The sequence below is a fragment of the Lynx rufus genome, unplaced genomic scaffold, assembly GCF_022079265.1.
Source record: "Lynx rufus isolate CCGP_SWC_20201006 ecotype Redwood Valley unplaced genomic scaffold, mLynRuf1.p SCAF_3, whole genome shotgun sequence".
In the NCBI taxonomy this organism is placed as follows: domain Eukaryota; kingdom Metazoa; phylum Chordata; class Mammalia; order Carnivora; family Felidae; genus Lynx; species Lynx rufus.
The window spans coordinates 82,245,358-82,270,623 of NW_025814845.1; the positions used below are offsets into that span (position 1 = coordinate 82,245,358).

The window sequence follows — 25,266 nt, forward strand, 5'->3', positions numbered from 1 at the left end:
AAAATAAGCATAACTATTTGTATCAGATTTTTCTAGTTAGAATACCTTCCAAGGAGAAATCCTTTAGGAATTATTTTTAATATCCATTTCTGTGATTTTCACAGAATGTGAAATCTTATGTCCTATACCATTTAGTGTGGGGGGGGGCATAATACTAGTAATACAATTATGAATTTGAAAATAGAAGTGATTCAACGATTTATGGTAAGCTGGAATGTGAAAGGTGTCTGTAGTCTCTCCTAGTTAAATACATGTCTACATGGTGAGGGTTTTTTTCTTCTTCTGATTTTAAAAACACTGCTACTTCATTTTTTTAAAATTCAGTGGATAAGCTGTAGCCTTTTTCACATTAAAGTGTCACAGTACCTCAGGGGAAGAAATGGTACTTCTCAGATTCCTACTGGGAACGCCTGCTCTTTTGAATTCTCATCTGTGTCTCACAATCTCAGAGCTGGAAGGAATCTCAGAGGTTATCGTATGCCTAACTTATACATGAGTATAGTAACTCAATGACACGCCAATCTTTCCATATTAAATCTTGTATACTTTAGGGAAGAAATAGTAAGTTTATCTCCTCCTACAGAAGTATCACTGACTAGATCATAGCCTGTGGAGAATCCGTGGCCAATGACACAATTTTTAAAGAAAATTTACAAACTGATTTTATGATTTTAATATTTTCATAATCCCTTTCATCAGTTCCTAAGGCTAAGACATGTTCTTTTTGAGCTTTAATATAAAGAAAGTGTAAATTTATTGCCAGTAATGTTTTGCCCCACCACTCGTATCAAAGGCTTCCTGAAAAGGCTAAGTAATTACTGATATAAAATTGTCACATTGATATTTATAGGATAGGTTCCATTCAATATCAGTATCCAGCCACATAAGCATTCATAGTCATCCTTAAACTTAAATAAGCTTAATTTTATACACATAATAAACATTTCCGTGTTAAGTATTATAGGCCTTAAATAACTCCTTCTTGCTTACAGGATTAATTACAAACTTTTTATTACATATAAAAATGTCCACTTTTTTTGAAATGTCCACTTCCTTCTCTCTCCTTCTGCAAACTCCTAAAATCATGAACCAGATCATGCTTTATGATACCTCCATGACTATATGCAATTTGTTGCTTTAGTCCAAAATGCTCTTTATATGCATGGCAATCTCAGTGTAGCTCATCTCCTCTATAAAGCCTTTTCTGACCATTTCATCCTGTGTGGGATTGAGCCGCCTCCCTCTTGCCTGCACTGTACTTGACCCAGAAAGACTTTCTATCATAGTACCTAGAATTCAGTTCACTGCCCGTGTGTAATTGGATGACTATGACTTTCTTGAAAGCAAAGCTTGTTGTCAAATCTCCCCTTCCTTTACAAAAAAAAAAAAATGGCCCACAGCTAATGGTTTCACATAGTCCATAGCATTAAGTATATTCATATTGGTTTTATTTAGCATTCTATAGCTGTAAGTTGAGAAGACTTCACCCTTTCTCCCCACTTCTAAGGAGGACTTTTAAAAAATCCAGAGAAGGCTGAAACACTTTATTATTTAAGGCACCTAGATTTATTGAAAAATAAAGATACAGAGTAATAAAAATGTCTTTTTTCTCAATCTAGTCATTTAATTTCTGTGACTATGTATTGACAATAAGTCTAATTTTATTTGGAAGTCATGTCAAAAGTATGAACGTTTGTTTTACAATCCTCTCTCCACTCCATGGCCTTGTTGATTGGTACATGTCTTCAGATACAGTTATCTATGTCTCACATCCACTTGGTCCCAGCTGTAGTTTTACAAAACACAGTTTTAGGAGAAAGGTGGCCTCTGTAATAGATTTGTCATCAGTAGTAGGATTCTACATGGCTCATCCCCAAATGCTCAGTTTGGGGAAGTAGAATATCTGACCTTTAAATTGAAGAATGAGACTCATCACTTTATTACTTCATTTGTTAAAATGTAACATGTATTTTAACAGAAGTTTATTTTTGAAACAAATTTCAGTGTTGCCATTGGCCTGCAATAGTACTTTTTTTTTAATTAGTAACTATTTAAGTAAAGATATTCATGCAGACACAAAGCCAATCTATTTTTCTACTATTTTAATAACTGACTTTTAGGCAAACCTCTAATGTTTTGTATTATTCTTTTTTTTTTTTATGAAGTTTATTGTCAAATTGGTTTCCATACAACACCCAGTGCTCATCCCAAAAGGTGCCCTCCTCAATACCCATCACCCACCCGCCCCTCCCTCCCACCCCCCATCAACCCTCAGTTTGTTCTCAGTTTTTAACATTCTCTTGTATTATTCTTTCAAAAGGGGTTATCAGTATTATTAGAAAGATTAACCAGTATTTACTCTAGCTAATACTTTTTATTATGTTGCACTAAGATGAGTTTGTGTGTAAATAATTTAACTAAGAAAAATTCTCCTTTTCATTTGAAAACAGAAAGACATTGAGGAACTTGATGATATTCTCACATCCGTATTCAAGCATGAAATACCATATTATGAATTTCAGTCGTTCCAACCTAACATCAACCCTCAAAAAGAATGTGAGTATTTTCCAACTGCATCAATTATTTACTCTGTGCAACTATTTAAATATTATCTCTAAGAATATAGGTAGCTACACTGTTGACTTTAGCCAATTCCTATCCCCTGGCGAGAGAGCACATTTATAACAAACTTCTAAGGGTCCATTTGGTAAATTTTTACTTTTTTTTATCTCAAGCCCTAAAAATGTGCATAATTTTTAAAATCAGCGAACCTACTTCCTGATTTTTATTCTAAGGAAATGTTTAGATAATTGGTAATGGAGATTATTCATCAGCATTATTTGTAATTACCAAAGGTAAAAATAACTTAATCTTCCAAACATTGGTAATTGATTAAATAAATTTTGGCACATCCATTAATGTAACCATCATAAACAACTTTTATTATGAATTGATTTGCTGGCTGGAATGACGCTTTGATATATACTTAATTGAATAAAAGCAGGGTACATAGCAGTAGATAGAGTATGATTTGCTGCTTAAAATAGTACATATGTTTGGGGCACCTGAGTGGCTAAGTAGGTTAAGCATTGGCTCAGGTCATGATCTCAGGGTTGGTGGGTTCAAGCCCCATGTCGGGCTCCGTGCTGACAGCTCAGAGCCTGGAGCCTACTTCAGATTCTGTGTCCCCTCTCTCTCTGCCTCTCCCCTGCTCGCACTTGCCTCTCTCTCAAAAATAAATAAACATTAAAAAATAATTTAAAACAGTAGTATGTATGTTTATATATGTATATTATATGTATATGGAGAGAGAGAGAGAGAGAGAGAGAGAGAGAGTCTGGGCAGACAGGCACCTGTTAACAATAGTTATGTTTAGTTGTGCAATTTCAGGTAGTACATCTTTTTTTTTTCATTTTACTTTCTTTATCTGTGTTTTCTACAATGACTGTATTATTTGTGTCATAAGAAGAAATATACATATACATATTGAGAAAAGTATATAAAGGAGCTACTATGAGAAAAATCATACTTCTACATTTTATCATGAACTCAGCAGTATATTTTCAAAATTGCCTGCTCCTACATAGTTTGTTGACATGCTGTTTATAATTCGCTTATATGCCCAGTATGTGCCAAACACTGTGATAGGGATGTAATGATGCATAAGACAGGCATGGAGCTAAAGAATATGAGAGGTCTAGTGCAGGTATACTGTAGGACTATTTAGCAGAGGCTTTTTCTGTACTTTCTGTGCTGTTTGAGGCAATTTTTTCATCAGGCTGGCAAGCCTCAGGGAAGCAGGAAGAAAAGAATAGAAGTCTTAAGGCACAGCCAGTTGTGTTTTACCTCCATGTGCAAGAACCTGTAAGATGTTTACATTATGAGTTTGCATTATGCGGAAGGGGTAATAATGCACTAGTTTTGAATAAGTAATCTTGTGAGAGTGGTGAAAACTTACTTTAATATTTCCACATACATTTGAACAATATATAACTCACAAAGGTTAGACCTGAAGTTAGGTTAGAAAAGAAACATAGCATGATTTCTCACTTAAGACGCTCATCATTTAATTGGGAAAATGAGAGAATCCCTTTGTAAGTCATAATAGAAACAATGTACTAAACTCTATGGAATTGATTACATCAACAATAGAATTTTAGAGAAAAGCTGTATTATTTTTCAGGACATGCTCCATAAAGGAGGTAGGATTTTACATGGGTCTTGAATGATGTGTTCCAATGAGGAAAAAAGGGAACAGAAAAATTCTAGGCTGAAGAAAGTGCATGGAAAGGTATGAGGATGGGATTATGACACAGTTTTAACAAGTTCCTTCAGCGTTGTGTTTCTTTAGGTTTGTGGAATAAGAATTGTGAGATTGGAGAGGATGGTGTGGTCCTTCATTTTTATGGGTTAAGAATTCTAGTTAAGTTTAAAACTGCCTCTCAATATGTAGCTTAGATTATACAATGTGAATTTTAGAGTTAGAAAGGATGGAAGAGTTCTCATCCCTTATTTTCATAGAAAAAGAATTCTGGATGGGTTAAATCAGAGTTCCTGGTAATGTGGAAGAAGTCCAGCTTCTGTTTTTCTGATAAACTTCCAGGTAAAGCAGATGCTGATGCTGCTAGACCTTTCACAGAGTGTTAAGGGTTTAGAGCAGTGGTTCTCGAACTTGGTGCGTATTATAATTAGCTGAGGAGCTTTTAGAACCTTTGATGCCTAAACCATACCTCCCCATTAATGAAAAATCTGGGATGGGATCTTTGGCGTAAAGAAAATATTACTCTCTCTTTACAGAGGTTGGAAAGTTAGTAGCATGTAAAAGTTCTAAACCATTATTAAAATTTAATGATGAACCTGTATTTGAAAAATGTTTTTATAGAACAATTGCATTTTTGAAAAGAAGCTACAAGGGGAAAGTTCAATATAATCTAGGTGATTCGTTCAGATCCCTCATTACTGAGTATTGCTAGATGATAGATGCTATTAAACCTATAATGGAAGCAAAAAACCTTAATAACATCAAGCTTTCATTCCTAGTAGAAGTACAGAATAACAAAATGCAAATCACAGAACAAAAATATGCAAAATGGACATGAATATGACTGAACTCATGTATTTCTTGCCTCCTTGGCCTCATAAGCTTGCATTAGTGTCAGCTTCAAAATATTTGGAGTTTAAGGGGCACCTGCGTGGCTCAGTCAGTTAACTGTCTGACCCTTGATTTTGGCTCAGGTCATGATCTCATGGTTGGTGAGTTCAAGACGTGTTAGGCTCTGCACAGACAGATTCTTTCTCTCTCTCTCTCTCTCTCTCTCTCTCTCTCTCTCTCTCTGTCTCTCCCCTGCTCGTGCTCTCTCACTCTCAAAATAGATAAATAAACTTAAAAATATATATTTCTGGTCCTTAATACCTTGCACCATATTTTTATTGATTTATTTTTATTTTTTTATATAATTTCTCCTCAAGTTAGCTAATGTACAGTGTATACAGTGTGCTCTTGGTTCTGGGGGTAGATTCCCAGGATTCATTACTCGTATACAAACCCAGTGCTCATCCCAACAAGTGCCCTTCTCAGTGGCCATCACCCATTTTCCCCTCTCCCCCGCCTCCCCCATGACTCTCTTGGTTTGTTCTCTGTATTTATGAATCTCTTATGGTTTGCCTCCCTCTCTGTTTGAAACTATTTTTTCCCCTTCCCTTCCTCCATGGTCTTCTTTTAAGTTTCTCAAGTTGTACATATAAGTGAAAACATATGATATTTGTCTTTCGCTGACTGACTGATTTCACTTAGCATAACACCCTCCAGTTCCATCCACATTGTTGCAAATGGCTGGATTTTTCTTTCTTATTGCCAAGTAGTATTCCATTGTATATATAAACCACATCTTCTTTATCCATTCGTCAGTTGATGAACACTTTGGCTCTTTCCATAATCTGGCTATTGTTGAAAGCACTGCTATAAACATTGGGGCACATGTGCCCCTATGAATCAACACTCCTGTATGCTTTGGATAAATTCCTAGTAGTGCTATTATTGCTCAGTCATAGCGAAGTTCTATTTCTAATTTTTTGAGGAACCTCCACACTGTTTTCCAGAGCGGCTGCACCAATTTGAATTCCCACCAGCAGTGCAAGAGGGTTCCCATTTCTCCATATCCTCACCAACATCTGTTGTTTCCTGAGTTGTTAATTTTAGCCTCTCTGACTGGTGTGAGGTAGTATCTCAGCGTGGCTTTGATTTGTGTTTCCCTGATGACGAGTGATGTTGAGCATCTTTTCATATGTCTGCTGGCCACCTAGATGTCTTCTTTGGAAAAGTGTCTATTCATGTCTTCTGCCCATTTCTTCACTGGATTATTTGCTTTTCAGAGATTGAATTTGTTAAATTCTTTATAGATTTTGGATATTAACTTTTTATATGATATGTCATTTGCAAATATCTTCTCCCATTCTGTCAGTTGCCTTTTAGTTTTGTTGATTGTTTTCTTTGCAGTGTAGAAGATTTTTATCTTGATGAGGTCCCAGTAGTTCATTTTTGTTTTTAATTCCCTTGCCTTTGGAGATGTGTCAAGTAAGAAATTTCTGTGGCTGAGATCAGAGAGGTTTTTTCCTGCTTTCTCCTCTAGGGGTTTGATGGTTTCCTGTCTCACATTCAGGTCCCTCATCCATTTTGAGTTTGTTTTTGTGAATGGTGTAAGGAAGTAGTCTAGTTTCATTCTTCTGCATGTTGCTGTCCAGTTCTCCCAGCATCATTTACTAAAGAGACTATCTATTTCCATGCTATACTCTTCCCTGCTTTGTCAAAGATTAGCTGGCCATGCATTTGTGGGTCTAGTTCTGGGTCCTCTATTCTGTTCCAGTGTTTTGTGTGTCTGTTTTTGTGCCAATACCATACTGTCTCAAAGATTATAGCTTTGTAGTAGAAGCTAAAGTCCAGGATTGTGATGCCTCCCTCTTTGGTTTTCTTTTTCAACATTACTTTGGCTACTCAGGGTCTTCTGTGGTTCCATACAAATTTTAGGATTGTTTGTTCTAGCTTTGAGATGAATGCCAGTGCAATTTCAATTGGGATTGCATTGAATGTGTAGATTGCTTTGGGTAATATTGATATTTTAACAATATTTGTTCTTCCAGTCCACGAGCAGGGAATGTTTTTCCGTTTCTTTGTGTCTTCTTCAATTTCCTTCATAAGTTTTCTATAGTTTTCAGCATAATATCTTTCACATCTTTGGTTAGGTTTATTCCTGGGTATTTTATGGTTCTCAGTGCAATTGTAAATTGGATTGATTCTTGATTTCTCTTCCTGTTGCTTCATTATAGATGTATAGAAATGCAAACAATTTCTATACATTGATTTTGTATCCTGTGACTTTGCTGAATTCGTCAGTTCTAGCAGCTTTTTGGGGGAGTCTTGGATTTTCCATGTAAAGTATCATGTCATCTGCAAAAAGTGAAAGTTTGACTTCTTCTTTGTCAATTTGAAAACCTTTTATTTCATTTTGTTGTCTGATTGCTGAGGCTGAGACTTCCAACACTATGTTAAACAACAGTGGTGAGAGTGGACATCCCTATTATGTTCCTGATCTCAGGGGGAAAGCTCTCAGTTTGAGGATGATATTAGCTGCAGGCTTTTCATATATGGTGTTTATGATGTTAAGGTATGTTCCTTCTATCTAGATTTTCTTGAGGGTTCTTATTAAGAAAGGATGCTGTATTTTGTCAAATGCCTTTTCCGCATCTATTGACAGGATCATGCGGTTCTTGTCCTTCCTTTTATTGATGTGATGTATCACATCGATTGATTTGCAAATATTGAACCAGCCCTGCAGCCCAGGAATGAATCCCATTTGATCATGGTGAATAATTCTTTTAATACACTGTTGAACTCAATTTGCTATTATCTTGTTGAGAATTTTTACATCGATGTTCATCAGGGATACAGGCCTGTAATTCTCCTTTTTAGTGGGGTTTCTATCTGGTTTGGGAATCAAGGTAATGCTGGCTTCACAGAATGAGTCCAGAAGTTTTCCTTCCATTTCTATTTTTCAGAACAGCTTAAGAAGGATAGGTATTAGCTCTGTTTTAGATGTCTGGTTGAATTCCCCTGGGAAGCCATCTGGCCCAGGACTCATTTGGTGGGAGATTTTTGATAACTGATGCAATTTCTTCACTGGTTATGGGTCTGTTCAAATTTTCTATTTCTTCCTGTTTGAGTTTTGGTAGTGTGTGGGTGTCTTGGAATTTGTCCATTTCTTCCAGGTTGTCTAGTTGGTTGGCATATAATTTCTCATAGTATTCTCTAATAATTGTTTGTATTTCTGTGATGTTCATTGTGATCTGTTCCTTTCAGTTGTGATTTTATCCATTTGGGTCCTCTCCCTTTTCTTTTTGAGAAGTCTGGCTAGGGGTTTATCAATTTTGTTTATCTTTTCAAAATACCAGGTCTTAGATTTATTGATCTGTTCTACTGTTTTTATTTTTGTTGTTGTTGTTGTTGTTTTTGGATTCTATACTGTTTACTCCTGCTCTAACCTTTATTATTCTCTTCTTCTGCTGGCTTTGGGGTTTCTTTGCCGTTCTGCTGCTAGTTCCTTTAGGCGTGCTATTAGGTTTTGTATTTGGGATTTTTTATTGTCTGTTGAGATAGGCATGGATTGCAGTGTATTTTCCTCTTAAGACGGCCTTTGCTGCATCCCAAAGATTTTGGACTGTCATGTGTTCATTTTCATTTGCTTTCATGTATTTTTAAATTTTGTCTTTAATTGCCTGGCTGACCCATTCATTCTTTAGTAGGATGTTCTTTAACATCCATGCATTTGGAGGCTTTCCTAATTTTTTCTTGTGGTTGATTTTAAGTTTCATAACATTGTGTTCTGAAAATATGCATGGTATGATCTCTTATATTTATTGAGGGCTGTTTTGTGACCCAGTATGTGATCTATCTTGAAGAATGTTCCATGTGCACTCAAGAATAATGTGTATTCCACTTCTTTTGGATGAAAAGTTCTAAATATATCTGTCAAGTCTATCTGGTCCAGTGTATCATTCAAGACCATTGTTTCTTGATTGATTTTCTGCTTAAATGATCTGTCCATTGTTGTATGTGGAGTATTAAAGTCCCCTTCGGTTACCATATTCTTATCAATAAGATTGCTTATGTTTGTGATTGATTTATATATTTGGGTACTCTCAAGTTGGGAGCATACACATTTACAACTGTTAACTCTTCTTGATGGATAGACCCTGTGATTATGGTATAATGCCCTTCTTCATCTCTTGTTACAGCCTTTTGTTCAAAATCTAGTTTGTATGATATAAGTATGGCTACTCCACCTTTCTTTTGACTCCCAGTAGCATGATAGATGGTTCTGCATCCACTCACTTTCAATTTGAATGTGTCCTAAGATCTAAAATGGGTCTCTTATAGACAGCATATAGATGGATCTTATTTTTTTTATCCATTCTGATACCCTATGCATTTTGATTGGAGCATTTAGTCTGTTTACATTCAAACTTACTATCAGAAGATATGGATTTAGTGTCATTGTGTTATCTGTAGGTTTCATGCTTGTGGTGATGTCTGTGGTCCTTTGTAGTCTTTGCAGCATTCCACTCACAGAGTCCCCCTTAGGATCTCTTGCAGGGCTGGTTTAGTGGTCATGAACTCCATCAGTTCTTGTTTGTCTGGAAAAGCCTATATTTCTCCTTCTATTCTGAATGACATCATTGTTGAATAAAAGATTCTTGGCTGCATATTTTTCCTGTTCAGCACATTAAATATTTCCTGCCACTCCCTTCAGGCCTGCCGAGTTTCAGTGGATAGATCTGCTACCCTTACGTGTCCACCTTTGTAGGTTAAGGCCATTTGTCCCTAGCTGCTTTCAGAATTCTCTCTTTATCTTTGTATTTTGCCAATCTCACTATGATATGCAGTGGAGTTGACCTATTACTGTTAAATCTGAAGGGAGTTCTCTGTGCCTTCTGGAGTTGGATGTCTGCTTCCTTGCCCAGATTAGGGAAATTTTCAGCTATCATTTGTTCATGTAAACCTTCTGCCCCTTTCTCTCTCTTCCTCTTCTGGAACTCCTATGATATGGATGTTATTATGTTTCATTGAATCACTTAGTTCTCTAATTTTCCCCTCATGGTCTAGTATTTTCTTATACCCCTTTTTCTCAGCTTCATCATTTTCCATAATTTTATCTTCTATTTCACTACACTCTCCTCAGCCTCTTCCATCCTTGCTGTCACTGCATCTAGTTTGTTTTACGTCTCTATTTCAGCATTTCTTAATTTGTCATGACTATTTCTTAATTCCTTGTTCTCTGCAGCAGTAGATTCTCTGCTGTCTTCTATGCTTTTTTCAAGCCCAGCTATTAATCTTATACTATTATTCTAAATTCTTGCTCAGATATATCCTTTATATCTGCTTTGAGCAATTCTCTAGCTTTCATTTTTCCTGGAATTTCTTCTGAGGAGAATTCTTCCATTTTGTCATTTTGGGTAGTTTCCTGTCTCTTAGGTGTTTTAATAGCTTGCTATGTGTTCTGCATCTGTGAGCACTACTGTATTATGAAGGGCCATATGCTGTCCAGGGCCTGGCCTTTCAGGAGGTATTTTTGGAGTGTGTTGCATGCTCTCTGTTGTTGTGACTCTGGTTGCTTTATCTTCCTACTGGTAACGGTGGTTTGGACCTTCCACCAGGTGTGCTTTGATTTGTTCTTTGAAGTAACCCTGGAAAAAATCTTAAAAAGGCTGGGGTGGTGGAAGAGACCTTATCCCATGCAAAGAGAGAAATGTCAGGGGTGGGGGAAAAGAAAAAAAATTGACCAGGCAGAGAATCGGAGAAACTATACAGCTTAATCCAGAGAGAGAGAGAGAGAGATTGAGAGAGAGAGAGAGGAAAATAAAGAAGAAGAAGATGTAGAAGAGGTATAAAAAGAATAGATTAAAAATCTCTGCTTAAACAAATCTCTGCTTAAACAAACCAACAAGCGGAACAACCAGACTAGAGAAGGGAAGAAATAAGAGGAAGAAAAAGAATGGGGGGGGGGGGCGGAATATATATATATATATATATATATAGAGAGAGAGAGAGAGAGAGAGAGAGAGAGAGACCAAGAATCAAATCAGAAAATGTACCACCACTGGACTGATATCTGATGGTGCCTTGGAACCAGTGGCTGCCAGAAGAGAGGCTGTCTGGTTCAGTCAGTTTCAATCTTGCTCTGTTAGATACGCAGTTATCAGGCACAGAGAGGCATAGTTTGGTGTAGAAAGGGCCTGCTGTCTGTTCCTTAAACCCCACCTTGTTGGTGATGGGGAGAAAAATGGTGACACCCCCGTCTCTCCTCCCCGGACGGGGTGTCCTAAACCACTCTGTTCAGGCCATTCTCACAGCACCACGCAGGTATGAGCAGGCCGGTTTGTCCCACTCTAGTCTCCTGCACCTCCTAAGTGCTCGGCTGGATTCAAACCTGGATGTCTTAAAGGATCCTGCTCTGCGTACCCCGATTCCGGGGAGTGCCACTCCACCCAGCTAACAAAGGGCGTCTGGCCGACAGGCACCTGCAGGGTCTTTTGTCCTTGGAGCAGCTATTTGCCTTCTTCCCACAGCACTCAAGGAAGGGGATTGCTCTCTTTGACTGCGCCTCTGAGCTGGGTACCAGCCCGGGGCTGCCTCTCTTCCTCCCCAGGTGCACACACAGAGCTGCAGGCCCCAGATCAGAGAAAGCCCTGCGGTTAGAAATTGGTTCTTTCTCCGTTTTTCCAGTCCCTGATCTGTGGTTTTTCTCCTGTCCAAATACAATCCTACACTTCCACATCCTCTCTTTCTCTTCCTTTTGTCTCCCCACAGAAGGGTATCCCTTCCCTCCATTCCTATGCTGCCTATTTTATCTCTCCCAGTTTTCAGTCATGCACCTATGACCCACCAAGTGGCTCTGTGGGCCCCTGGAGATGTTTCTGCCACTCTGTAGCCTGGATTCCTGTAATTCCAAGTCTTCTGGCCTCAATACTGCTGGGTTTGAGGGACGAGGGAATTTCGAGTCCCCCTACTTCTCCGCCATGTTGACTCCTGTGTCTCTTGCACCATATTTTTATAGTGTTGACATTAAATTCATGACAAGATTTGAGAGGCGTTTATATCTAATGTGGAATTAATTGAACAAGAGAGTTTGGGAAAGAAATGTTAGGTTGCTAAGAACTTCCATAGAAACACTTCTAGAGATGCACTGAGAGGTAAATTTAACAATCAGGTATTATTCCAGATATCTGTCCCTGAGGGCGATTCTACAATTACTTGCTGAAGTTTTTTTTTATTTATTAAAAATTTATTATTTATTACTCCATATTTTAGCTGAAAAAAATTGGAGGTTAGGACACAGTGGAGAAGATAGTCATAAGGAACTGATAGGGTACACTTGGTATTGACTTACCCTAATGGTGAGCCATGGAAATTACACACAGATATCTATGGTTCTTTGAAAGTATGGCCATAACGCTGTATTAATCAAAACTGTTATATTGGTGCACCATCCTCTTTTCTTTTCAAGTTGAGCTTAGTAAATTCTGGGTTTAGTTCCCTGTCACTTCATTTATAATAAGTAAAATGCTATCTGTGCCATTATGCCTTGGTCATTTTGACTCCTGCCTGCCAGTCTGACAGGTGTGAAATGATATCTTTAATTAATATTGTTATTACTAATATAGCTGTGCATCTTTTATTCTATTTGAAGTTTTATTTTTCTCCAGTGAATTTCCATTTCATAGACTTCATGTATTTCTAATGACTGCTATCTTTTTCTTATTGAATTTGGGATTTCTTTTTTCGTTTTCAGTATGTATATGCTGGATACTAACTATTTGCCAGTTTTATACATTGCACATATCCACTTAATTTGTTCCTTGTTTTTCAGTTTATATGGTATTTTATGTAAGCATATAATTAAATTCATTATAAAACTTGATATCTATTAGAGCTGATCTCCACCTCCACTTAAAATTAACTTTGCTCTTCTTTTTCCTTTATTTATCCTTGATATTTAGGATCCACTGGTCAAATTCCATCAAAACCCCTAATAAAATTGAAGTAAAATTATATATTAATTTGATTAAAATTGCCACTTTTGTCATACTTAACTCTTTCTGACCATAAACATGATACTCTATTTATTTGAGTCTTTTTTATTATAGCTTTCAAAAAAATTGTATTTTTATAAATTCTTGAAAACTTTTATCAGATTTATTTCTGATTATTTTATGGTCTTGTTAACACCAAAAATACTACATTAAAATTATGATTTTTAACTATTTTTGACTGTTCTTTTCCTTGATACCTATGGTATTGAGCCATGTACCTTATAATGTATCTTATAATGTATAATGTGTTCTATATGGAAAAGGAGTTTTCACAATGAGGAATTACTGTTCTTACTCCCTGAAAAGAAAATTAGGAACAGATAGAATCAACATTAGGGATATTTTTACAAAAATAATTTTTAATTCACTGTCTTCCCAAAATATGAATTTTGCAAAACATGAAGCTGTATGGACCTTTCTAGTGTTCTTTTTAAAATTCTTTTCAGTATAGTTGACACACAATGTTGCATTAGTTTCAGGTGTACAACATAATGATGCAACAAGTTTCTACATTATGCTGTGGTTACCACAAGTGTAGGTACCCTCTGTCTGGATACATTGCTATTACAATATCATTGTCTATATTCCTTATGCTGTGCCTATTCATTCCATAACTGAAAGCTGGTATGTGTTTTCAGTTTAAATCACTTAAGAAGAGAATCAGAAGCAATGAAATAAGCAATCTAAAAGGAAAATAAATGATCAAGATTATTCCTTATTCTGAGATAAGAAGTAATAGGTGACAGAAAAAATATATAGTCACGTAAACTCACTTTAAATTAGTTACAAGCACATCACTGTTCAATAAATTCACTAAATTAGGGAAAGATTTACTTATAACACACTATCAAAACTTGTAGTGATTGGTAAATTGGAGATTTGGTATGTAAATTAACTGTAAAATTACAAATTTTCCCATTTCATTTTCTTGATAACTAACCTACATGTATAGATTTTCATATCTCCTACTAAGGACATTTTGTAGCATACTCTCAAGTTAATTTCATGAACTAATGGTAAAGTTTGTATTAAGTAATAATAAATAAAACAACCACTTTGAATCCTTTAAAATGTTTTTCACTTGAATAACCAAAAAAAAGCTATTCTTTTAGTATTATACTACTGTTATTCACTTTTACAGTATTTTTTAAAAGATTCTATATTTCTCCAGATGTAAAGTTTCAACAGTTATGCTAATAAGCATCATAACTGTTATTGGAGGGTGTAAATTTTTTTTGGAAGGAAGGAAGGAAAAGAAAGAAGCAATGTAGGAAGGAAGGAAGCAAAAAGAAATTAAGGTTGATACCAGGGCAAAATTTGGCCTTCCCTGCACTTGAATTATCCCCAGACAAGAAGCACCTCTGGCCTTGAGTCCACTGAGAGCATAGGTAAGAAAGAACAGTATGTCCTACAGAGTCAAAGAAACATCCCTGGCCTCAGGATGTATCCTAACACTATGAAGATAAGCAATGTGAGATCCTGAGTCCAGCAACCATTTATGAATGGTCAGCCCTTCACATTTCAACAACATTCATAATTCTTTCTCATTATGCCCATTACGATTACCATAACAACATATATTCTGTGATCATTGAGAAATCTGTGATTATAGATGAAAACGATGGGCTTGAGAATGCAATATTGTCTCCCAATCAGGAGAATTTGGATCTATAAAATTCTATGAAGCAATCTTATTAATTCATTCATATTACAAGTATAAACAAAGTACCAGACACTCTCCTAGGTACTCCTAGGTGGCCACTCTAGAAAAGTCTGTCTTCATGAAACTCTTAATGAGGGCAATAGAATAAGCAATTAAATCATCACAACAAAATAAAATATTGCTTCAAATAGTAATATTGGTTATGAGAAAAATAAAGGGAGATGGTAGAGAGATGAGAGGTGATGAGATGCCATGCAAAGATTATAATATGGTTTAGTATCATCTAATTTACATGTTAAAAAATAGTATTTTGCAGGGCACCCTGGTGGCTCAGTCGGTTAAGCATAGACCTTTGGCTCAGATCATCACCTCACGGTTCACAAGGTTGAGCCCCATGTCAGGCTCTGTACTGACAGCTCAGAGCTTGGAGCTTGCTTCAGATTCTGTGTTTTCCTCTCTCTCTGCCCCTCCCCTGCTCATGCTGTATCTCTCTTTCTCTCAAAAATAAATAAAAACACTTAAAAAATAGTATTTTGCTGCTATGTAGAGAACGGATTATAGGTGTGTAAGAATGGAAGCAGGGACACTGGATAGGAGGCCATTCTGATAGTCTCGGGGGAGATGTGATGATGGCCTGGTGGTGGCAGTGGAAGTAATGACATGTGCCCTTACTTAGGTATTTGCAGATAAAGAATACTGCTGACAGATGACCAGAAGCCCTGCTACCAGGTCATCATGGTATTCACAGTCATAGCACAGACGAGACCATTCTGTAGACAGGGTAGTTCAGAGCAAAGGTCGAGTCCTGGGCAATGCAATATTTAGAGGTCTGGGAGAGAAATTTCCATAACAAGAGACAGAGAAGGAGCCCTTGTTGAAGTAGGAGTGTGATGTCTTGAGAGCAAGTAAAGAAAATGTTTCTGAGAAAAGGAAGTGATCAACCATGACTTATCCTACTTCAGAGAGTAAGAATGAGAAAATGCCACAAAATAATTTGTAAGTTACAAAATCATTCTTCAATGCCAAAATGTCCCCAGTGGATCCAGGCATTCCCCAAATCTTTGCATCAAAAGTATCACTTGGCCTATCCGTTTCTCCTGAAAGTCTGTATCAATAGATAGTATCTGTAGAACAAATACTGGCTAGATTAAGAACTATAGTTTTTATTAATTCCCCAAGGCCTCCAAAATTCTGCAAAAACATCTAAAAGTAATTGGAAACACACACTGATTCAGAGAATGCAAGTTGTTAATGAGTCAAATAAAGAACTACCCAGAAGAAACAGAGAAGAGGATTATGTAAAGTTTTAATTAACTGCCTCTCAGGTTCATTTTCCATTGTAGTAGACTTGAATTAAATTTGTTATATTCTCTTCCCCCATTTGAAGCATCTCTAAAGTTGAAAGTTGTGTTGAGATATATCCACATGGCAATAAGGAATGACTGGAAGCTTACAGGACAAATTATGAACAGGGCAGTGTAATTTACAAGGGACAGGAGAGCAGGTAAGTAAAAAAATAAGTAACAGATTAGGCTGAGAATCCAAGAATCTGCAAGAGCAGAGTTAACAGCACATAATAAAAAACAGGTGAGGCTTGAAGGCTAAAGCAGTAGGCTGCATTGTCTACAGCTATTTTCACAGCATTCTAATCCCAAGAACCAGTTCCTGACTTGGCTCATTCTGGAAGCCAGAAAGGTGAGCTGGAAAGGCAAATTTGTATCCTTATGGAAGACATTGTTGACAATAATGGAAATCTTGGAAATAAGCATGACCTCTACCCATGATATCTGACTGGCTATAAGAAATTAAATCCTCGGGGCACCTGGTGGCTCAGTCGGTTGAGTATCCGGCTTCAGCTCAGGTCATGATCTCACAGTTTGTGGGTTTGAGCCCCGAGTCGGGCTCTCTGCTGACAGTTCAGAGCCTGGAGCCTGCTTCCAATTCTGTGTCTCCCTCTCTCTCTGTCCCTCTCCTGCTTACGCTGTCTCTATCTCTCAAGAATAAATAAACACTAAAAAAAAAATTAAAAAAAAAAAGAAATTAAATCCTCTGTGCTCATTACCCACACAATCTGAATGGAGATTACCTCTGTAAGAATATAATGTGTGGTGGTTGGTGGAAATATTATTTCTAACAATGTTTATTTCTCAGGTTGCTGTAAGATTGTATATTTTTCTAAGAAATAAAAATAAATTTATTTTACCCTTGACAACATGAAAAGATACTTTAAAATATGTAAACCATGACAAAAGAGGGAATCTAGGAAATCTCTTTGAGAAACCGAGAATGGAACAGAGAAAATGTCTGCCCCAGACATTCTTTGTATAGCTTTCTGTGAGGTTCACTTCAGTTTTCCCAGCTACCCACTCTCATTTATTTGATCCAAGCCCCCATTCTTTCTTGTATTTAGCATTTTGCTTAAACTTCAGTGGATATCAGAATTACTTGAAAAGTTTGTTAAAATCCAGATTTGCGGGCTCTACTCAGAATTTCTGATACAGTAGGTGTGGGATGGGCCCAAGAATTTTGCATTTCTCACAAATTCATAGATGATGCTGATGCTACTGGTCTGTGAGTTACCAATGAAAACCACTGAGTGAAAACAACAGTAATGCGTGGTACTGCCCTATACATAAATAAAATTGACATGAATAAAATTCAAGTCAAGATATCAGATTTATTTTTAGTTTATCACTCCATGTCCTGGGATTTAAAGTGTGGTTGCAGAATGAAGTAATCTTAGAGTACTTATCTAAAAAAATTATTTTTATGTGTGTATCTTTAAAAAAAAACCCTCATGAATTCTTAGAAGTTTAATGGACTCTGCTTTGTACTAGGTTTTCTTCCAGGTACTGAGGGAAGGTAGAGGAATATGAGATAAATAAAATACAACCCATATATGCAGAGGGCCCCAAAGACAAAGGAAGAGAAAACATCACAAAAATAAGTGCCATTAATACAGCATATGCTCTGCTAATAAGAGCTAGCACTCGCATTTTGTGCGCTCTGTGTGAGGAACAATTGATTCTAAGCACTTTCCTTACTTTAATGCATTTAATTCCTCCCAGGAATCCTGAAGAAAGTACTGTTTTTCATCTCTGCTTTACACATGAGACATTGTCTCACTTGCCCAACTAGTGGAAGAGCTGGGACTTGGATCCAAACAGCCCAGAGGCCATGGTCATGGTATTAGCCACTCAACAATGACAGCCCTACATGCTGTAATGAACTGTAGCTCCAGGGAAGTGTGGGAGCCCAGAGGAAGAAGGGCAGTCAGAGGAAGCTTCCTAGGGAGACGATCTTAAATTTAGAGGAAAGGTGATGAATTATTTTTGCTAAATTATTTAAAATTACCACTTTAATAAATAATTTGTAGAAGCAAGTTTGAAATTATCTTGATGCCCTCTGTATGTTGTTTTTTTGCAATCCTACAAATATGATGATTTTTGTTTTGTAGTGCATGATTTCCTTCCAATCACCCATTTTGCCTCCATGTGAAAATACTATCCTTTAGGAGGGATCTCTTTACTTTGTTCATAGATTTATGTCCAGTGCCTATGAGAGTTTCTAGCACTTGATAAGTATTTACTATATTAGTTAAGTTGTTAATGGCAACCAAGTTAACTACAAGAATAACATCAGTAAGACCTCGGTCACCAATATATATAGACTAATAATATTTGAGACTAATAATATCTGAGACCAGTAATATATAAAGGAGCTCTTCTTTGTAGAAATGTAAGGCAGCTACTTGCAGTCATTATTAAAATAAGGCAGTCATTATTTTGTCTTTTCTATTCTTTTCTACCCCCGACCTGTGGCATCTGCCATTAGTAGAATGAAAAAAAAAATGGCATATGAGCTTTCTGAATATACTGCTTGAATTGTCTGTGCTTAGATAACCAAGACACCTATGTTTATCTTCTGTGGGCCAACACAAAAAATATAGGGTTTTCAGGGTCAAAAGTAATAAGTTAAATCTATAAGTTTATCATAGGGTTAGGGAAAAAACATACACATACTGTCCATTAGTAACTGGTAACAGGAAAGAGGCTCTGTAACATCCATTTTATTAAGAACTATGCGTACATGGGTTAGCCTCAGTTACACACACACACACACACACACACACACACACTAGGATTTTTTTTATTATAAATTGAGTAAGTCATTATTTAAGGAACTTCCTCTTACTTTTGCAGCTGTTGTGTAATAATGGTCTTCAAACCCAGGGTTTCTGTCCTCTGAAATTCTTGACAGGTCTAGAGGAAACCCCCAACAGTACCCTATTACTAAGCTACCCCCAAATATCTCCTTTTGCTTCTGAAAGGGACTCATCTGCTCTCTGGATTCTGCCATTACCAAATAGTTACAGAAGATCTTTGTAGCATCACTGCAGGTGTAAAGACTCATTGTATTATTTTAGAAGGATAGGAAGTCAAAGAACTTGTTATTATGTCTTGTTTCTTTAAGTGATGGTTTATCAAAACTACCACAGTCATTTTCCTCACCAAATTAGGATGCTCCAGAGAAACAGAACCAATAGGATGTATTCAGAGAGACAGAGAGACAGGAGGAGGTTTATTTTAAGGAACTGCCTCACATGATTGTGGAGCTGGCAATTCTGAAATGTACAGGGCAGGCCAGAGGCTGGAAATTCCAGCACAAGTTGATTTTGCAGTGTTGAGTCCAAAGGCAGTCTGGAGACCAAATTTCTTCCTCTTTGGGTATCTTCCGTATTTTTCCCCAGGGCCTTCAACTGATTGGATGAGGCCCGCTCACATGATGGAGGATAATCTGCTTTACTCAGAGTCTACTGATTTAAAGGTTAATCACATCTGTAATATACTGTCATAGTTACAACTAGACTAGTGTTTGACCAAACAATTGGGCACCATAACCAAGCCAGGTGATGCATACAAATAACAGTCACACTTACCAACATTCTGTTGTTTAGAGGTCACCAGCTCTAAACAAATTTACTACACACCTTTGGGGATTCCTAGCAATCCGTTTGAAGAATGCTGGGTCAATAGATTTGTAAAGTAACTGTAACTTACTAGGTAAAAAAAAATCTCCTAAAATATCTTATTCTAGTTAGTAAACTGAAGATGTGTTGATTGTGCAGTTAAGAGATATATTCTGAATTTATCAGATCAAGGCAAAACAGATATTGCTTAGAATATTAAGACATGCTGAATTATAGAGCTATTACTACTTTCCTGTTTCATGAGCAGGCCTTTTGGATTAACATCACCTGTTTAGCATAGTAAACTAAATTATTCCTAAAGAAATCCATGTCTTAATTCCTGGATCTGTGATTATGTTACTTTCTATGGCAAAAAGGACTTTGCCTTATTTCAGAATATTTTCTCTTCCACAGGACAAGCTTTCTGTGGTGACTTGGGAGCTAAGTTTATAACCAATATTTTCTACTCAAAGACACATATGTCTAATTTGACTTACTGCTTTATAATTTATTGTGGTAGCTACCCCATCAGCACCCACACCTATACTTCTCCATGGCCATCATTGTCACCTTCCCTGATGAATTTCTCTTTCTGTTACCTTGTAACTTTGTAGCCATGAACCTGAATGTTATCTTAATCCACCTCTTTCTTTCAGAGCAGCAGACTCAAACATCAAGTCCTATTAACTTTTCTTTTGAAGTATCTGACATTTCTGGCCTTCCCTGTCCATTCCTGTCTGCCTCCACTCTAATTCAGACCATCAGTTATTTCTCCTTGCTCCTGAAAAAATCTTCTAACAGTCTTTTCCAACATGTTTCATTTTCTATCTTACACTTAGATGCTCCTCTAAACATTCTTTTATTCCATTTTTATCCTGTCCCTATATTACATATGATGGTTCCCAAAGGTACCTAAGCCCTAACCAGTCCCTTTATTGCCCCCATACTGCCCAGATTTTCCTCTTTGCTTTCGTTCATTTTTACTGTCAAAATTACTTAACATATTTAAAAAATAAACCAGTTGCTCAAGACCATAATAAGTCCTCAAAAATGCTGAATATTCCTTACTAGTGAAATCAAGCATCCTTGCCTGATATGTTGGTTTACTGCTGTACATCCTTTGAATTTCCACATAAGACCCACACCAAGGCCACTGGGTAGCTTTCTACATGTAAGTCATGGCCTCATTGGAGAGGGGCCAGCTCTCTGATCTCAACTTAGCCCATCTAGTTTCCACGTTTATGTTGTTCTAGGTTTCCTGACTCTTTCTAGGCTCTTTCCTAGGCTTCTTTCTAGGTTCTTGTTTTTTATTTTTTGTTTTTTACTATCAAAATTCAGCAGAGATAAAGTTGGTAATTTTAATAAGTCATTTTTAGATGAATGCAGAGAAACAGAATACAGTCACACATGTATAGAAATAAAGTTTCTAGAGATTTCTTATTATATATATATATATATATATATATATATATATATATTCTATTTTAAACAGAGGTTAGCCATAGATTGACTGGATTGGTTGAACTTGGAGCAACCCCACTCCTTTTATTACCTATCACTGTCTGATAGTGAGGAATGGATAATAAACCTATTGAAATGTTGTGAGATTTAATTTTAATTGGTACCATTCTAAGAACTGCTAATAAAGACACTACATCTTCTTTTGCTTCCAACATCACCTCCAGGAATAGAGTCCAAACTCCCAGACTGTTTATTGTCACCTCATGGATGGCTTCAAACTTGTTTGTATGTAGCCTTATTTCCCCTGGCCATTCCTGACCCACTGCCCTGGATAAGGTGTTTTACAGTGCATCCCCAGACACTCCTTCACTGGGATCAGACCATCTTGCATCAACCTGTCACTTAAATGTTCTGCTGCTCTGCTAACATTCATTCTGAAACTATGCCCCTGAAATTCCTACTTTTCAGCTCCATTCATTAGCTATCATGTTTCCTTCCCTTCTTCTTCCTTCTTCCTCTTTTCCTCTTTCTCCTCATCTTATTACCACTGTGGCTCATTTCATGGTGGATTCTATCTATTAGGGTATTCAGTGAGCAGTGAACTCTTTCTGGATTTAAGGTTACATGCTCCATTCATTTTTCATGCTTCTTGTCACTTCATCATCCAGATGTTTTGCATGCTAGAATATCAGTCTTTCAGAACTCTGTTTTTAGTTTTACAAAACTCCCAAGTCTTAAGCATTTAGTTACAACAAAATATACAGATTTCACCAAAATTTAAAAGGTGTACAATCACTCAAAGGAATTTATATTATGTGAGAATAACAGAATAAGGATTCACCTTCATCTAGTTTTTCCTGTTGTTTTGCCTAAGCCTGGAAAGTAGGAAAATAAACAACACACCGTCAAGACCCTAGAATTGTTCTTTCTGCCTCCAGGGTGGTTGCCAATGTGGGCTCTAACCATGCTCAGTTTGGATTTTAACTTTGTAAGCCCTAAACACAGAGACAGCCAAGGTGAATGCCTCAGAAACCATGGGCTAGAATGTTCACAGCTTCCTCCTCTAGCCCCATGCCTTTCCTGGCTTTCCCCTGAGGAGCAGTGCACAGGATTGAACTCAGAGCCTCCTTAACTGTGTGGAAGAGAGAAGAGAAGGCGCCATGCTTTTGAAAATGCCTGGCCATGATGGGAAACAAATTCTGAGCTCTCTCTCTCTAAAAAGGAAAAGGGACCTTTAGATTGTGTTAAAATATAGTTGATTCTCACTATTCACAGTAGTTACATACTATAAAGTCACTGAGTAGAGAATACTGAACCATTGCTCTAGGAGAAATACAGGGTTAGCCTCCTGCAAACCTGTGGTCACATTTCTGTCAATCCATCAATACGTAACCTCATTTTAGGCATGTTTCTGTTTAAAAACACAGCACTTAATATATATTTTTGATTCACTAACATTAAACTCAACAAAAATATCACTATAATTCATGCCTGAACAAAGCCTATCTGACATTTTTTCTTCATAAAGTACATCACATCCTTCTTGTGCTTAGGATCACCAGGCAGCACCTCTGTCCTATGCCAGAGGGGCACTTTCAACAGCTGAATCACCATCACCACCACCAACAAACCCACAAAAATGGGAAACATGTGGCACTACATAGACCACAAAAAAGACATTTGTTTCAAGTATAAGAGTTAAATTAAGGCAGGTTGTTGCCTTGTCTGACCTGTTGGCAATATGCACTTTGAATGACTCAGATTTTTCACAGCTCTGTACATTTCTTCAGATGACCACAAAAGGGCCACAAGTTTTGATTTGGGGGTATACGTAAATTTTTATAAGTAAGAAAATGCAAATATGGAATTCCCAAATAATGAGGATCAACTATAAATGTTTGTATGAAAGAATACATTGGACCTAGGTTTAATAGCTTATTGATAGACATTATTATCCTCATTTAAAGGTTGAGAAAATTGAGACAAAGAAAGTTCAAGTTACTTGCCCAAATTACACCATTAGTAAATGTTAGAGTTAGGATCCATACAGTCTGGTTCAAAAGCCCCAATGTTTGTCTACGGCCATACCACCCTGAACGCACCTGGTTGATCTCGTCAAAAGCCCCAATGTTTAAGCTTTAACTGCACAATATTGCCTCTCAAAATAAATATTAAGTTTTAGAATTTTAAGGTCTATAATAATAAAAGGTATGATTTTGAACTTTATATATTAAAATGAAATCAGGATTGCTTTGGATATAATGTCGATTAGGAATTTAACCATTTTAACTAAAACATTTGTAAAAAACAAAAACAAAAGAAGAGAAAAAGAAGAAGATCTTACATGAGGTTTCTTGAGATAATTAACAAGGGACATACAAAATGGATACAGCTTTCAATATTTTCTCTTAAATATTTAAGAGACTATTTTAGTGACAAGAATGCAATGGGAATAATTAAGGAGGTGAATACAAAATTGAGGTTCATACTAAAATGTGTATCTATGCACTTCCCACTCTTATTTTATGTAATTCAAAAGATAATAACAAAACTGCAGCAAAGAGATTTGATAGACCATTATTTCCCTTGTGCATTCAATTTACATTGTCAAGGCTTTAGAAATGTAATAACCCTGGCAGTATTTTTTGTTGCTTGAAATTGTAAATAGGATTATATGTCTACTATTAAGACAGGATGTGAAGAATGGCACCTCACATGTCACACGGGTGTTTCTCCTGTCACAGAGCAATCAGATTCCAACACCCAGCAATGCTCCACTTTACAGCCCATAGAAATACTAATATTTTATCAGACTCCAAATCCTGTGATGAAAGGAATGAAAATTATTACCTTTCTTCAACTTTCACAAATGTCATCCTTACTCCTTTAATTGGCATCCGATTAACATCCAGGGAAAGTGACCCTAAAACCATCTGTGACATGGCCTCTAACCAAGAAGAAAATCAGAAATCCCCAGTCCTCTAATTTTGTAAATGAAGAAACAAAGGTCCAGGAAGATGAAGGAACTTTCTTAAGCTTTATAGATTTTGTGGCTGAGCTGGGATTAGAAGGCAGATCTCCTGACTTTTTATCTTCTCTTTGTTTTGTGTCTCATTGTTTTGTCCTATGGTGGCCACCTGGTCATTCTACTTTGAATTCACTTTGAGTGAATAAATATTTATGATTCCAGATAGTGATTTATGAGAACAAATGGATTACATGGTCATGAGCTTCCAGTTTGCATAGTCATCTTTTAAATTTTTAAAGCTTATATTCTAACCTTGGGTATATATTCCCATTCTGTTATTCTGGTGAGCTAGGTTAATCTTTTGAAAGCTTTGGTTTGATTACTTTAATCTAATTATTGGCCATCATCTTTTATAGGGATTATCTTGAACTGTTAGAAATGGCTCAACACAAATAAATATATGACTCAATTTCTTTACTGTGTGCCAACTCACCTATTAATTTTTATTTGCAAAACTGGTGAAATTGAATTTTCCTTGAAAAATACCCCCAAACCATTTAATTCTGCTCTTCTGAAATTACCATTCAACAGACATGGGTTGAAACAACTGAAACCTGAAAATTTATTTTCTCCGAAAAAAAAAAAAAAAGTCAAAATCAAATTGACCACTCTTTAGTGTGAATTGTGGCTTCTTATTTATACCTGATAATAAAAACAGACCAATGAATCTTGATTAATTCAATGAAAATTTCCATGAAATGAAGCAGAGGTACACTGCAGATTAAGCAAACTTTAAAAAGCCTTTTATATATTGTTAAGGAATCCATTATTTTAATTCAATAAGTAAGATTATAAACTATTTATAAAATAAATACTGTTAAGTTTAACAAAATTGCTAAATGGTGTATGAGCTAAGATTAATAGGACTTCTGTTTCTCATTACCATGTGCAACATCACAAGAGTCTTTTGCTCCCATTGTAACAACAACAAGCAAGATGATTTTCAAAATCAGTTCAGCAGAAAGTGAATGACAAAAGAAATCTAAATGAACTAAATTCCAG

The 25,266-nt window shown here is 36.5% G+C and overlaps 1 protein-coding gene across 3 annotated transcripts in view; it reads left to right on the forward strand.

Annotated features, from left to right (window-relative positions):
• BANK1 (B cell scaffold protein with ankyrin repeats 1) overlaps window positions 1-25,266 on the forward strand; it is a 318,965-nt gene that overhangs the window by 126,061 nt on the left and 167,638 nt on the right. For all 3 annotated transcript variants that reach the window (XM_047090764.1, XM_047090765.1, XM_047090766.1), the window contains exon 6: window positions 2,451-2,556. In XM_047090764.1, the coding sequence (XP_046946720.1) occupies window positions 2,451-2,556 (106 nt within the window). The remainder of the gene's footprint in view (window positions 1-2,450; window positions 2,557-25,266) is intronic.